General features: G+C 35.7%; 1 protein-coding gene across 1 annotated transcript; it reads left to right on the forward strand.

The window, feature by feature from the left end:
* Window positions 1-223: 223 nt before the first annotated feature.
* On the forward strand, window positions 224-2,044 carry LOC130998345 (NAC domain-containing protein 26-like). Its single transcript, XM_057923771.1, has 3 exons — window positions 224-521; window positions 1,188-1,233; window positions 1,543-2,044. Exons 1-3 carry the CDS (start codon window positions 224-226, stop codon window positions 2,042-2,044), a joined length of 846 nt encoding a protein of 281 aa, XP_057779754.1.
* Window positions 2,045-17,441: the final 15,397 nt, after the last annotated feature.

Consider the following 17,441-nt stretch of genomic DNA (forward strand, 5'->3'; position numbering starts at 1 on the left):
GACTGAAATATTTGGGAAGGACAGGGCAACGGAAGACGTCGCAGAAGACTTATGGAGGCTGCACATGACATGTATCGCAACATCTATCTTAGTCAACCACAAGTTGATGGTGACTACCATATGTCGTTGGATGATATGTTTGAGAACGCCGATGTTGATGACAGTGTGAGCCAAAATCATAGGCCCGAGGTTGAAATTTGTGTACCGAGCAAGAAGAGAAAGAATGTACGAGATGTTGGCCGAGATCAACCGCAAAATTGACAAAAGACTTGAGTCCATTGCAAGTAGAATTGGCTATGACTTTGACATTTCCAAGGCGAAAAATGAGGTCTTCGCACAATTGAGCTCAATCCAGGGTTTGTCTCTCAAAGCAAAGTTCGAGATCACCAATTTGCTTGCCAAAGAAGTGGAGCGTCTTGATGTGTTCACTAGTCTATCGGAAGAGTGGAAGTCGGAGTACGTCCACTACCTACTCGAGGAGAAGTACAAATACAATGGATCTACTGACTGCCGACCATGGAGTATTTGTAATGCATCGAATATTGCAGTAACTTCCCTATAATCTTTGGATGTTCTGGAACATGTTCTAGACTTTTTTTTGCACGTTGTTTGAATTTAGCCAAGTCTATGATTATGGTTAGGATGTAGTTGTTTTTGGAATTTTATGAAACTGAATTTGCCTTAAGTTATAAAGACTTATGTCAATTGCCTATAGTTGGCATTTCAGTATGTAGCCAATGTTTTGAATATATTGGTCTATATATTTATATAGACTTTCATTTTTCCTTGTGTTGGATTGCAAAAATCTATGCAACCATTAATAAGTTAAATTCCATAGTTTGAATCACTTTGTGTTTTAGATTTGTTTCGCATATCAGAATGTTGACACCAATATTTGATTTTCTATATAAGTGTTGCTTAAAATTTTCATTGTTTCAGATTGAAAAAAATTGTATCATTGGTATAAGTTAAAACCCCCTATCGAAAATCACTTGTACTATATTTAGGATCACTATTTGGCCTCTCCATATAAAAATTTTGGCGGACGTACATATCAATTGTAAAATTCAAATTAAGTGGACTAGAGTTGAAGAATTTGTGTAGATGGAGCTAGCAAATTTTAAAATTTCTGATAAAAGTATAATTTCACCACCTCTTCATAAATTTGTATATATACATCTTGGCAGAGTCTGAAGATCAACAAATTCTGGCAGCTGTTCCGATGAGGAACAGGTACCCCGCCAGGGTTTCGTTTCCTGCCGATGGACAAGGAGCTGATTGTGGAATACTTGCAGAAGAAAATCGATAACAAGCCTATATATCCCCGCTCAAATTAATGAAACTTTTTATCAAACAAGTCAACCCTAGGGACTTAACAGCGAACAATCCAAAACTTGTAGATAACGAATGGTATTTCTTCACGTCAAGGGTTCAGAAGTATCCAAACGGAGAGCGGCCGGATCGAGCTGCGGACTCGGGTTATTAGAAGACTACGGGTGCTGATAAACCAGTGATTGTTGGAGCTGTAATCTTGGGATTCAGAAGGGCATTGGAGTTTTACGAAGGAAAGCCTCCCAACGGTCAGAAGACTGTCTGGAAAATGCATGAATTTAGGGTTAATGGAGTTACACGCAAGAAGACGAGTGCAGATGACATGAGGTTGGATGATTGGGTTCTATGCCGTGTGTATGCGAAATCTTCGAGGGTGATAAATAATAGGAAGAGTCCTTTGCAAGCGAATAGGGAAGCTGCTCTTGTTACCAATCAAGAAATGATCGAAAATGCTTCAATAGTCCCAGAAAATCCTGAACAAAACATGATCAACACCGACTTCTCTGTTCAAGATTTGCTGCAAGAATCCGATCTCAGGCTTAGCTATTTTCAGTCGTATAATCTGGATGGAATCGTGGCCCCAATTGAGCAACAGTTGATGAATAATCCATATGTAAATGGAGAGTTATTGCCATTGCCATTGCCAAATGTGGATGCCCAGCAAGAAAACATCGATACCAACTTTTATGCTCCCATGCCCAACAAAACATGAAGAGGTTTGGACCTGCACAACAGACAGAACACCAATGGGGAGCTAATATTGTTTATGATTGTTTATGATGATGTTTTTGTTGGGAACCTTGTGGAATATCCTAATCCTTGTTTTGATGATACCAAAATTCATAGGACTTAATTGTAATAGACTAGAATTACTTTGAACTCAAGTGTTAGAGTTCGTTTCTAGTTTAGTTTGCGGTGTCGAAGACTGAAGACTGAAGACTGAAGAACGAAGGACTGAAGACTGAAGACTACAGATACCAACTGAAGTATCAGTTGAAGACTGATTACTTAATGCGCGCAATGGACTGATACTAAAGTCAAGTATCAGTTGAATATTCCTCCTCGGACTGATCTTCCAACGTTCAGAGGAAGCCACGTACTCACAAAGTACAGCCGCATTAAATGCAGAGATCTTGGGATCTTATCTCTGCAGAGGTCATTCCTATCAAGTGGTTACTTTTCAGAGACGTCACATCTCTTGTCCATCAAAGAGAGCCGTTTCCACCTAGACAAGGAACCTCGAAGATTGAAGCCTCAGCCCAAATTCGAATTGCTCTCCAACGGAAGAAATCTTGAGGACGATCTACGCCAACGGATCTATTCAAGAGTTCTCCTACAAATAGCGCTCGAGGATCACTTCAACCTTCACCGATTCAACGACATAAGCTGAAGCTCTGCCGAAATTGCTACTCAGCCTAAAGCTTAATCTCCCTAAAGCTTGAATCGAAGAAGAGAATTCCAAAGCCAAAATCAGTCACTGCTGATTACACACATTCTCTTAGACCTTAGGCAAACCTCTGTTTACCCAGAAGCCAAAGGTCAAACTTGCTTCAAAGAACTTGTTCTTTGTAAGTATAGTTGGCACTCGTTCAAACCTCCTCCCCAAAAGAGTGTTTGAGTGATTCGGAGTTCAGGAAGGTACTCTGACTCTGAGTGAGAAGTCTTAGCACGGGTTGTGTTGAGCAGAGAAATCCGACGCGAGTGAAGCGTGGGTCCTGAAGAAGGGTTTTCTTCAATGGTACGGTTGTGTGCACCCATCAAGCACACGGTTTGGTTTGCAGTGCACCTGTTAAGCACTTGCGGAGTGGATTGTTGGTCTGATCAACCAACCGTGGATGTAGGAAAGAGTTTTTCTAAACCACGTAAAAGTCTATGTGTTGTTTATAGTTTTCAGCTTTACGTTCTTACTTGTGTTATTTCAATTGATAAACTGAATACTGATTAACTGCAAAGAGAAACCGAATAACCAACAACGTGCTCCACCTAAGTTTAATTTCCGCTGCGTATGATATCAGTCTGACTGATCTATCTTCTGATAGTACTCAGGAAGAGTGTTATCATCTCTGTTTTAGCAAACTCGACTGAAGCCCTTACTTGCATCAGTTAAGTTCCAGCAACTTAACTGATAACTATTTACTGAAGAGCTTTCAGTATCAGTCGTCAACCCTGTTTGGTCAAAACTGATTTCAGTAAAACAGGCGTCTTTGTTTGCATGTAAAGTTTCGTTTTGATCTCTGACTGAAATCCCTCTGATTGAGGATTTGTTAAAAATAGCCCATAAGTGTATTCCCCCCCCCATACACCTATTCGAGACCCTCAGGACCTAACAGTTTTTCCATCAAGGTTTTTTTGCTCATGATTTTTTTTTTTCATTTTTAACGCTTAAGGATGGATTTCTCATGAGGTTTTGATGAGTTTAGGTATTTACAATTTTTTTTCCTATTGTGATATTGTTTGTACTGTATATATAATTGATTTATGATGAGGTCGTTTTCCCATCAAGATTCTTTTTTTCACAAAAAAAAAAAAAATTGTATATATACATATCTATAACTTATTTAATACCGAATTTGTGTTATAGCTAATCAAAATTAAAAGTGAACATAACATTAATCACGAGTTATTTTGATGGAGTAATAATAATAATAATAGTTACTATTCCCAAAATAAAAAAGAAATTGGCCAGAAAAGAAACATCTTAGTTTGATAGGTACTAACAAGTACTTGATTTTTAGGAATTCATAACATTAGAGAAAAATGAGATTTGACTAAATGGAAAATGGTAACAATGGATACATCATAAAATGACTAAGATGCTAGAAACAGCCTGACTTAACATAATCAACCATGTACTTAATTCAATTCAATTTAATTTATTGTTTGTAATTCAAGACAATATATAAACGACAACTCAATAATCGCCGCTAGGCCAACAAAATTAGATGTTTTCAGATCATATGTGCACAACATCAATAAGATTCAAAAAGAACAACATTAACTTCCTGATAGCAGTTAACTTAACTCGATAGTACAATTCGAAATAATATAAAAGCACCAGACCAACAATCAACTCTATATTAACAAAATTAAATTATATCAGTTAATGAAAAAAATATCATTAAAATAACAACATAACACAGTGAATTTAGTAAGGACATAGCACAATTGACTATTATCACAATTAATTCAATACGAACATAACACAATTAACTTTTCATTAGAAATAAGAAGTAATTCAATTTTCACCTAATGAGCATTCACATATTGGAGCCACATCTCCTCTGCCAATGCATCCCTCGCGGCATTCCATTGAGGAGAAGACTCAACCGTGTCAATAAATTCATTCGGTTCTACTTCAACTCCAGAAAAATTAGCATGTGCCTTCGCATCAAATTGCTCCTCTATTGGATCGATTGGCATTTCCGTGCGAATGAAATTATTAATTAAAAATGTTGTCATTATAAGCCTATTCTGGATTTTAATTGGATAGAATGTGGTAGATCGGAGAATGCCCCACCTCATCTTCATAATTCTGAAGGCTCTCTCTATCATGTTACGTGCCTTATTATGTCTCAAATTAAAAAGCTCTTCTTTGGTTTGTGGCCTGGCAGCAGTGGGACCCCCCTCTTTCAGGTGGTATCTAACACCCTTGTAAGGCGTTAGAAAACCATCACTATTTGTGTAACCATTGTCACACAAATAATAATTTCCTAGTGAAATCCCAACAAACAAAATACAAAAGATATTTTCAGACAAATATTGACATAAAACCCCACAATTAACAAGAATGTATGTAGGTCACAAGTATAAAGAGTTTTAGCTTGAGTATAACCCTTCGGAACCTTAAAACCATGTGGTCGGTTTAGGGCATCTCTTAATATCCTAGAGTCCGCGGCAGAACCTTCCCAACCGGAGAAAACGTAAATGAATTTCAAATTTCGATCACATACACCCAACACAGTTGTCGAAATTTGCCCCTTTCTTGTCCTATACCGTGCTTTGACACTACTGCTCACTGCCGCATTAACATAGGTGTCATCTAAGGCCCCTAGACAACCCTAAGTACAAGATAAAGTTAACAACAAGTTAGAATTAACAATATTCAGGAACATACCCTTATATTAACATTACTGTAAGTCATTTCTACCTACCTTAAACCATTGTCACCGCAGATCTATGCAGTCATCAGGCACAACCTCTGGTTTAGCTATAAAAATTTCATGTAATCGCAAAACTGCTCCTAAAACCTCATGTATGTGATGAGATATGGTTTGCCCGGACCTCCAAAAATCAAATCTAACAACCTTGTTTTTTTTTTGTGATGTGCCAAGATAGACAAGAATATAGCTACTTGTTCTTCTACAATGACATAATGACCCCCAACTAAACCCCTCATGTCCCGTAATATGCGGCCCAAACGCCCAAACGTATTACGGTCCATATGGAGGTTCGAGATGCAATTGATATCATTCATACCTATCATACGATCTAAATGTTTTATTTGGTCTGGCATTCTACTTATCATCTCATACTTTAGTGCCCTAGACCCACTTTAAAAAAAAAACTTAGTAAAATAGGCAATGACGATAGCTAACTGTAGAATATGGCGCCGTAATATTTCTTGCAGTAGCAAGTACAAGATATCGCACACACGTGGGCGTTCTCTTCCAGACATTTAAATCATAAAACAAAGGAGTTTCAAGAATATGCAAAGTACAATAAATAGTTGTTGATATTGAATAAATCACTGCATCACTTGGATCAATTTTTTATTTTGCCAAGAAGAATCAATTTAACCACAGCACAGCAAGTGTTACTCCCTCCGTCCCATTTCAATTGACACTTTTGAGTTGGGCACATAGATTAAGAATAAAGGGTTAAGAGTGTAAAGTAGGTAGGGTCCACTTATTTTATGTGAGTAGAAAAAGTAGGGACCACATATTTTTTTAGAAAAGTGTCAATTGAAGTGGGACAAACAAAAAAGTCCAGTGTGCCAATTGAAGTGGGACGGAGGGAGTATTTAACAATAACAGACTGAATCAAATACTATCTAAAAATATGTTAAATATTCTGATGGAGTAATATTCACATGATATACTTCTAGAAAATGAAACCAAGAAGCAAACAAACACTAGTTCATCATTCGGTTACACAACAACATACCACAAAATTACCAAATGTTGTTCTCATTTCGGTTCTCACATCCCGCCGTTACATATAACATTTTTTCTTATTGTTATGTCATGCGTATCATTAATCACACATACTCAATAAAATAAATCATATCGTTTTATTTGCAGAGTATTAGTATATAAGTTATGTTATATTTAAGAAACGATTGCAGTGAATATGCTTTATTAGAGCCTCACAAGCAACAACAAACCAGATTCAATGTACTAGCCTGCTACTGGTATGTTACTAATCACTCTGTTTCGTATATTGCAGTTGCTGCCGTTTGAGAGTAGTGGCTCCGCTGGTTGTTTAGCTACCAAAACAGAGAAAAAAGTGTGTGATCAAAAAACAAGGTGCAACAACTCGAATCAAGATATAACTTTCGGCAAGTAAGGATAACGTGCTATATTTATAAAAAAAACCCAGATGTAAAATACTGGTACAAAGTACACTTGAAATTGATAAAGCTATAATCCTATCTATCTCTATGAAAAAATTATGGAATTAATCTCCGCAAAACACACAGATGAGCATTTTAGGATGAAGGCATATTCTGCATAATTTATAGCCAAATTAGATCCTATGCTACAACAAAATAGTCATCGATGGATGTAATCTGTCGTCTAAACCACTCCTTCCATTTTCGAAAATCCTTGTGTTAGAGTACAACACAATTTTTTATAAGCAATAAAGCAAATTCGTCCGAGGAAATAGAAACTCGATCAATGGAGAAATCCAAATTAATTCATCATTCGGTTTTCGATGTGAACCAAAACAGATTATACCCATGAATGTATCACTACGGAAAACTCTGAGATGGGTGAACAAATGAACACAATCGACGATTTAAATAGATACGCAGATATATAAAAACCCTAGAACCATTTTGCGATTTCTCTGATACAAAGCACGCATCTTCAAACCTGGAAGCGATGCTTAATCTGGCGTGAACACTAACTTTTGGTCCGGGCCTTTGCATTTTCGCGGGCCGTCCATGGTATGTTCTTAGGCTACCAAACTCGATTACAACGCTGGATACCTAAGCTAATACTGTTTACGTGGCCTAACCGCACTATTATGCTATCGTGTGATTATATAAAAGATACCAAACAAGAAGAATCACTAACAATCTCAACCTATAAACAAAAAATAATCAATATCTAATAATCTTAAGCTATCTATCAAGGGCTGGTCTCCTGTGCGACGGTCGCACAGGAGTGCGACGGGTTGACCCGGCCCAAACCCGCCCTCCTGACCCGGAACCCGCCCAAACCCGGAACCCGCCCAAACTCCTAATTATTACATTTGTGTATAACAATTGTTACTTTTAATAAGCATGACATATACATTTGTTCGCACAAATGTATACTTATATAAATATAGCTATTTTCCTTCATTTAATATATAGTATTATATTTTCTAAACCCTAATAGGTGAAAACTAAACCCTAAGCGTGAACACTAAACCCTAATAGGTGAAAACTAAACCCTAAGCGTGCACACTAAACCCTAATAGGTGAAATATACATTTGGTCGCACAAATGTATACTTATATTAATATAAATATTTACCTTCATTCAATATAAAACATTATACATATCAATATACATTTATATGAACAAATGTATATATTATGTTTATGAAAAGTAACAATTGCTATACACAAATGTAATAATTAGGAGTTTGGGCGGGTTTCGGGTTTGGGCGGGTTCCGGGTCAGGAGGGCGGGTTTGGGCCGGGTCAACCCGTCGCACTCCTGTGCGACCGCCGCACAGGAGAATTTGCGATCTATCAAACACAGCCTTAAACATCAACTCCTTAAATTTTATGCCAAAAAGAAACGCCTCGCTTATGGCGGGACAGAGGGAGTATATTTTATTTTAATTAATGTAATGTGATAATTTTAATTAAAAATTGAAAAGATAAATTGGAATGAAATAAAAATAAAATAATTAGAGCCTTAATTAGAGCGTTTTAGCATTATATATGGATGTTCTAACTGGTGTCTGTAACTCTTTTTTCCTATGCCTTATATAGATTAGACTTCAAAATCAGCCGCCAATCGAATTTTTCACATTTTTGTTTTCTCTGCACTTTCATTCTAGAGATTAGATTAGATAGGAAAAAGAAAAAGAAAGAGAGATAGATTAGACAGAGATCATCGTTATCTTACGGATTGATTTCAGAATTGATTGGATGTAAGTTCTACATTTTATTCTATTAATGCTTTTCATTTTCTCTTTATTAATTATTCTATAAGCCCTCGAATTTGTTGCTTGAATTTATAATGCTTAATTAATTTAATTAATCGCCTAGGCTTTAGATTTCAATCGAATTATTTCCACTTGTTAAAAATTGTTAGATTGGTATGCTTTGACTCATAGTTTATAACCTCATATTTACCACTTTAATTTATTTGTTTTTTATTTAACGCCTAATTAATTTATCTACTTTATTTAATTAAGTGTTATAATTGGATGAGGAGTGACATATTTAATCTTTATTTAGTGCATTTAGGATATTATTATTCTCTATATACATGTAACACAAGTGATTGTCTTTTTTTTTTTAAATACGACTTGAGTTAGCTTAGTGTTTTGCAATTGATCTCGTACGATTGCGAGTCAATTCAATAGTATTTTGAGTTGAGTCAAATTTGGTACTTCTATCGAGAACAATTTTAGCTAGGTAATTGTTTGTTTTTAGTGTTTATTTTCATTTATTTTTACTTGGTTAGTTTTCTATGTTCAATGCGTTTGATCGATACGTTGGTATGCTAGGTCGTTGAATCCTTAACAGGAAATTGGCACTTCTCTGCGACAACATACATAGATCACGACAATGTGAGGTGTCACCATCGTAACTCCCCCAGATTTTATTTTTACTCGGACTTGACAAATGACAAGGAGTATCAAGAATTTCTTGAATATAAGAAACAAAAATGGGGTAATAATTCAAGCCAAAATTCACAGGGTAATACCCTTACATCTTTTTCCTCTATAGTAGGAAATGAAAATGAAGAAATTATTTCTGCCTTTATTATGAATAAAAAACAAGAAGTTATATTTCTTCTTGAAGAAAAAGACATGAAATGGTGATCCATGGACCTTAATGGAAAGATACATGGAAAATGCATCTTATGCATCCCGGGTTTATAAACCAAGATTATATTATGAGAATATACTCATTAATAATGGGTGTGAAATTTCACATTTTTCTAGTGGGCAACCTGAAGTTTATAACTTTTGTAAGATTATTATTAAGAAAATTATACCCTTGGAAGAATGGGGAATATCTCCACAGAGGATTAAAGAGTTTTCTTATCCGTCTAGTAATAGTCCTGTTAAATATAATTATTGGGATTATATTGATGCTTTTGATAAGGTTTTATTATATGAAAACAATAAACGAAAGCATTCTCGGTATTTAAAAATTTGCTCAGAAGCCTATAAACATGATATTCCAATATGGTTTATTAAATGATGGCAATATTTTGGTACTTGTGTAAATATTTTGCCAGAAGAGTTTAAAAAAGATTTTGATAAATGAGTGAAAATTTCACCAAAAATTTTAGAGAATGAAGATAAGGATTTTTATATAGAAGGAATATCTTCTTCATACTTCTTTGTTGAATTCTCTATTCCATGGATTTGGAGATGGACTCCAAATTTTGGTTTTAATGAAGAGAGAGTCCCTTGTATTAAGAGGATATCTCATTCAAGATTTTGGGATAAGATGATCAGAGAAAATCCCAAAACCAATAATCCACATGGTATTGATACCGTGATTAAAATAAAAGAAACAATTTCAGAATACGAGAAACAAGTTAAATTGAGACTCGGAAAAGAATCAACTTCTCCATTTGATTATATTTCAAGAAAGTTAAAAATGCAATCAGAAGTTATATCAAAGGAGAAAATGATTGAAACCTATATTGAAGAAATGAAAAAACATTTGCTATCAAAATTTGATGATGATGAAGCAATGTCGCAGAAATCTGCAAAGTCTGATACTTCAATGGCTAATGCGAGTCATAATGATTTTCAAGATGCCCAAGATCCTAATGATGATTCAATGGATCATGTTTTTGGAGCTATCAGAGATGTGGTATGATAATACCTTTAGAAAATTTTAATTTTCTAAAGATGTAATAATTTTTAGTTTGACTTTTGTAAAATATTAAGCACTAAAAATAGTGCTATAAATAATTGTAAATGGAAGAGGAGAAGGCATTCTCTTTCTCCCGTAGTTTTTCCTTTCTCTCTGCTCTCTCCATTGTAAAATATTTGTGCGTGAAGTGGTGTATTTTGCAATAAAAGCTTCTATTTTGTAAGTCTTCTTATTTATTTATTTCTTGTAATTATTATTACTATTGTTTTTATTGTTTTAATTATATGGATAGCCTAATAGGCTAAACATTATTATGTGATAAATTATATTTGAGCTATATAATTATTTTAACATGGAATCTTGGTATTATATGATGTGATTAGGGTATAATAATGAATTAATAAAGAAGAATAAGAGGTTAGATCTAATGATATCGGGCATGCTCAAGGTTTCGTAAGATTTATTTGTCATACTGTTTACCCATGTAAAGCCATTGTGAGGCTATTGTCTGGGGTTTTTGTGTGAAGTTCCTGATCTGGAAATTTTGAGCTGATGTGATTCGTCTATAATGACCTACTTGTGCCAACACAAGCGTTAAAGAGATTAGCATGAATGGTGTGATTCGTCTCAATATTTGACACGACAACAATTGGGACGAATGGTTTGAATATGGCATTTTAATTTGTACCATTGGTTCCAATAATTGGCAAGAACAGACCTTGGGACGAATAATGCAAAATGGAATATTCGTGCATTCATCCAATGTGCTTGCACAATAAGTGTGAAATAACACAAAATAACACTAATTATTTGAAATAACACAAATTCGAAAATAACATTTTATTCATATTTTACAACAAATTCAACTACAAATACAAGTAAAAATCTTATAAAATAATTAATGACAACATAAATTCAAATCTTATGAATTTAACTTATATGATAGAACCGATTCTACAATGATTTGAAAATGATATCATTGGGGATCTTCACCGACGATTCCTATATGGGTACCATTGGGAATTTTCGCCAATAAATTCATGTTCTGGGCACATACACCTATTATGGGTGGTGCTAATGGCTGCGTTGACCAACTTATATGATAGATATTGGAATGCATAATACGAATTTGGTCCATGCGTTACAAATCTTCTTAGATCTACATTTTCATCTCATAATTCTAGATCTTGAACTGAAGTATTTTGAAGAAAAGGATGTTGACAGCGACATACTTGTGAAATCAAAGATTTACAAAGAGAAAGATAGAAGCTCAATGTTGCGGCGAAGGAAGAAGAATTTCAGATAGAAATGAATAGCGAAAGTGAAGATAAGAAAGAGATCATGTTATTGTACGTTAATTCCATCCGAATAGTTAAAATTGATTGCAAATTATTGAAATAATGTTGGTGGACAATTATTGATTCTCACTCTCATAAATGTATATTTTGCAACGTTGACACAAATTCTAGTAACAGCGGCTGATGTTTACATGGGGTGACTACTTTTATCTTTACTAAAAGCAAAATGAGTATTTTAAAAAGGGTTAAGTATCAATTTGGCCCCTAACGTAGAGGCCCCTGTAGCTATTAACACCCTATGGGCAGGGGTGTGTCAACTAAACCCCTATAGTCTAAAATTTTTGTCAAATTGGCCCCTCACTCTAACGGAGCGTTAACTCCGTTTGTAATATAAAAAAAATTCGTGGGGGTCACCATTAATATTTGCGCGGGTTAGTTAGAGGCATTGCATACGAATCGTCTCCCTCATCACTCGCTGCAAAATCCGAATGGAAGAAGGAGAAAAAGGTTTCAGAGGGATTTTAGGGTACGAAGGCGAATATAATCTCCTCCATAGCTACTTTCACCGATCGTATATCGACGAAGGTAAGTGTTAAGCCCTAACATTGAGGATAAAATTGATTTTTTCGCAGCATGTCGATAACTGTGTAATACTTTGTGTTTTGTTATTGTATTCGTTGCAGCATGTCGAAGCCTGTTACTTTTGTTTTTAATTTTTCTGGTTCATGGACGAAAGATGCTGAATCGGGAAAATTGGTTTTTGATGGGTATAATTAGTGTTGCCGCCGGTTCAGGAACCGCCGGTTCCGGGCCTGAACCGGCGGTTCAGGGTCGAGAATCCGGCGAACCGGAACCGGCCCGGAGGAAATATAAAGGGCCGGTTTTCGGACCCTGAACCGGCGGTTCCGGGCCGGGCCGAAAACCGGCGGTTCAGGGCCAAAAACCGGCGGTTCCCGGTTTTTCACAATTTTTCACTTTTTTTTAATGAAATTAAATGATTTGTGTTAATTTCAACTAAATGTAGCTTCACTATTTATAGTGTACTACACATGGTAGAGAATCCTACATTTTTCAATGTGGGATAATGTAGCTTCACTATTTATAGTGTACTACACATGGTAGAGAATCCTACATTTTTCAATGTGGGATAATTTTAACTTAATGTAGCTTCACTATCTATAGTGTACTACACATTGTAAAGAATACAACATTTTTCAATGTGGGATCACTCCACCTAACTTATAGCTTCACTATTTATAGTGTACTACACATGGTAGAGAATCCTACATTTTTCAATGTGGGATAATTTTAACTTAATGTAGCTTCACTATCTATAGTGTACTACACATTGTAAAGAATACAACATTTTTCAATGTGGGATCACTCAACCTAACTTACAAATATATAATTTATATTCATGTAATATATAACTTATAACTTATAAAAATATAACTTGTAACTTATAACTTATATTCATGTAATAGTTTTTACTTTACAAATGTTGAAAAAAATATTAAAATTACTCAACTTATACTATATAGTTTTATAAATTATGATGTTAAAAACTTAAAATGTTAAAATTACTCAACTTAAAGTCTTAAATTACTTAATAACTTATATACTATTGTCATATAAATATATAATTTTTAAATATATGTTTTGTTTTTTAAAGCTTGAAATTACTCAAGTTACCAAGTAAAATAATTTTCAAATTTACTCAACTTAAAAATCTTAATAATATAATAATATTTTTTATGTCATCTTTTTTTTCAAATGACAATTGAATTGAAATAAAGTAAAGGAAAAATAATTAACACATTGAGAACCAAAAATTCAAATGAATTCATAAAAATAGATATCTTTATTGAATTTATTCTATGTACCAAAAAAATATTACAAGGATACAAATTACATAATCTTTAAAATTGAATAAGTAAACTAACTAATTGATCCCTCGACCTTATAAGTTATAAGTTACATATTTATAAGTTATATATTTAGAAGTTATAAGTTATTACATGAATATAAGTTATATATTTATAAGTTAGATTGAGTGATCCCACATTGAAAAATGTAGGATTCTTTATAATGCGTAGTACATTATAGATAGTGAAGCTACATTATCCCACATTGAAAAATGTAGGATTCTCTACCATATGTAGTACACTATAAATAGTGAAGCTACATTATCCCACATTGAAAATTGTAGGATTCTCTACCATGTGTAGTACACTATAAATAGTGAAGCTACATTATCCCACATTGAAAAATGTAGGATTCTCTACCATGTGTAGTACACTATAAATAGTGAAACTACATTTAGTTAAAATTATTAGGATTTGAATATAAAATTTAAAAAAAAATAAAAAATTGGCCGGGCCCGGCGGTTCAGGGCCGAACCGGCGGGCCGGCCCGGCGGGCCGCTCTCCCCTTGAACCGTAACCGGACCGAGCTCCTTGGCGGGCCGGTCCCGAAACCGGCCCGTGGTCAACGGTTCGGGCCCGGACCGTTGACTTTCGGGCCGGTTCAGGGTTGGCCCGCCGGTCCCGGTTGAACCGTGGCAGCACTAGGTATAATTATGAGGAAATCAATGATAACATAGACAAAATGACTTATGAGCGCATATTTGATGAATTCGCTAAGTGTTATGACAGTAAACCTAACTAAGTATACGCTCTAGATGAAGATTATGACATTGAGGTTGGCTTAGTGCTACTTAGGGACTCAGCGCATTGTCTTAAGGTATTTGATTATTTTGAATGTCTAGGAGAAGAAGAAATAATGTTGTTTGCTGACCATAATGATGATCCCATGCCCCCTACTACGCTTTTATCTTTGTTTGTTGAGGAAAATGCTAATGCTAATGATGAATTAGAGAATACACATGGTGTTGAGATTGAGATAGATGGGGAGGGGATTCACTCTGTTACAGATGAAGTAGAGACAGGAGAGGCTAGGGTAGAAGGGCAGGATAGAGGTGATGAAGGTATAGATACTGGTATACTAGCTGACCTAGGGGGAAGTGAAGATGACTCTAGCACGTATACTGATAACCAGTCAGATACTTATGATGAGGTTGTGATGCATGATCTTGTGGTTGACAGTGCTGCTAAGGGAGAGTAAGGATACTTTGCTCTAGGTATGACCTTTGCAGGGGCAAAGGATTGTAGGGAGTCTATTAACAACTATGCAGTGAGATTTGGTTACAAGATCAAGTTTGTGAAAAATGAACCTCAAAGAATTAGGGTGGTTTGCATTGGTGAAATCAATTGTCCGTTTGTAATGCTTGCCTCAAAGGATGGGGAGTCAGCGGGCTTGGTGATTAAGACCTTAACTCTTGAACATACATGTTGTAGGCAGATAGAGGTGCCTAGTACTTCTCAAAAATATTTGGCCAACTTTTTCAAGGAAACTTTGTATAGAAATCCTAGGTTTTCAAGCAAAGACATGCAGGGACAAGTCAAAGACCAATTGAATCTCCATGTGAGCTTGATAAAGTGTAAGAGGGCTAAGAGGACTATCCTTACCAAATGCAATTGAGGCTGTGAAACAGTCTAATCTAGGAAGAGTTCAACAACCTTGTTGAAACAATCAAATGCAAATTGTAAAGGGATAAGGAAGAGTTCAACAACCTTGTTGGATACATTGAGGCTGTGAAACAGTCTAATCCAGGAACAGTGATGGAATTGCAATTTTCCAAGGATGAGTTAGCAAATGGGAAGAGAGTTTTCAAGAGGTTGTTTGTCATGATTGATGCATGCAAGAGAAACTGGATAGGTGGTTGCAGACCATTGATCTCCTTAGATGGCTGTTACCTCAAATGTGTTACCTTTGGAGTGCTTCTCACAGCCGTTGGAAATGATGCAAATGATGGTATTGTTCCTATTGCATAGGCAATAGTGAACAAAGAGAATAAGCACAACTGGAATTAGTTTTTGAATTGGCTAAAGTATGAGCTGCAACTTGGTGATGGCTCAACAATCACACTCATGTCTGATATGCAGAAGGTTAGAAATAAGTATAACTCATATTTAATGATTTATCATTGAATAGCGTAACTTGGTATTCCTGTTTATCATTGAATAGCATAACTCATATTTAATGATTTATTTGATGTTGTGGCAGGGTTTGGTGGAAGCAGTGAAGGAACAACTACCAGAGAGTGAGCATAGATGGTGTGCAAGACACATCTATGCAAATTGGAGTAAGAAATCTTAATGGTGTTATTTCTACATTTCGCTCTTAATCATCTATAACTAACTAGAAGGTTTGTATGTAATGTAACAGCCTGGTATGACAAGCTCAATGGTCATAGATGAGGGTAGATCCACAGAGGCTGACCCCAACACACGATTTGCCATCCCAAATGAGAATGAGCTGAGGAAAGAAAAGAGGAAACAAGTACCAAGCAAGGCAGATGGAGAGAGCTCGAAGCTGAAGAAGGTGGCCTCGAAGCCATTCAAAGCTCCACGAGGCAAAGGAAAACAAGAGAGTGAAGCATCGGTGCTCAGAAGATCCCCAAGAGGAACAAATGCTAGTTCAACTGTTGGTTCTACTACAACTAGTTGAAGTGCTGCACTTCTTCTCTGATGGTTGGTGTACCAAACTTGATTGTGATTCTGAATTCTGGTGTAATCTTTTGTCTAATAGACTCCCTACCATTAAGTTAACACTGGATTGTGGTTTAAACCTTTGTTTTGGATCAATACTTTTGCTTTTGATTTGATGTTGTATTATGATGGATATGCTTTTGGATTAATATATGGATCTTCGTTTAGCAGTTAACATATTTCTATTGTGATGTGTTTTGTCGAAAAAGATTGGGAAGAAAAGAAGAGTTTAAGATGGAGGCCGAGCCTCTGCGCGAACGAATGTCAGCTCTGGCGGTCTTGTTAGCTCTGCCGAGTGAATGTCAGCTCTGACTGCCATTCACTCGCCAGAGCTGACATTCATTCACGCATAGCTCAAGCTTCCAGAGCTGGAAATCACTCGCAAGCCGTCAGAGCTCAAGCTTCCAGAGCTGGCAATCACTCGCAAGCCGTCAGAGCTGGCAATCATTCGTCAAGGCAGCCACAGCTGACCAAACTTGACAGAGTTGACATTCATTCGAGAGTTTTTGCAGTTTTTCATGAATTCGTCAAGCATTTAGATAGATTTCCAATTTACAAATCATTTGAGTAATTATCAAAGCTGTAACATACATCAACAACTTCCATTTCATTTCCAAAAAGAGTTCATGCACTACTACAAATGGTTACTATGCTAGAGCAAAATAACCTAACAACAACCAAGAAGCAAGCAAAAATGTAGTAAGTAATCTACTTTTCTTCCTCATTTTTTTCAAATCTTCTTTCAATGCTTCCATAACACTCCAGAGCTTAGCAATTTCAGTCTCCACATCCATGGCAGCCGACATTGAGCTTTCCTTCACCTTCATGAGCTTCAAATTCTCTTTCTTTAACTCATTAATCACTTGCTTAGCTCTTCCATTAATTGGTTCGTCAAGCCAATAAAAAAATCCACAATTCTT

Source organism: Salvia miltiorrhiza, chromosome 8 (assembly GCF_028751815.1).
Source record: "Salvia miltiorrhiza cultivar Shanhuang (shh) chromosome 8, IMPLAD_Smil_shh, whole genome shotgun sequence".
Taxonomy (NCBI): domain Eukaryota; kingdom Viridiplantae; phylum Streptophyta; class Magnoliopsida; order Lamiales; family Lamiaceae; genus Salvia; species Salvia miltiorrhiza.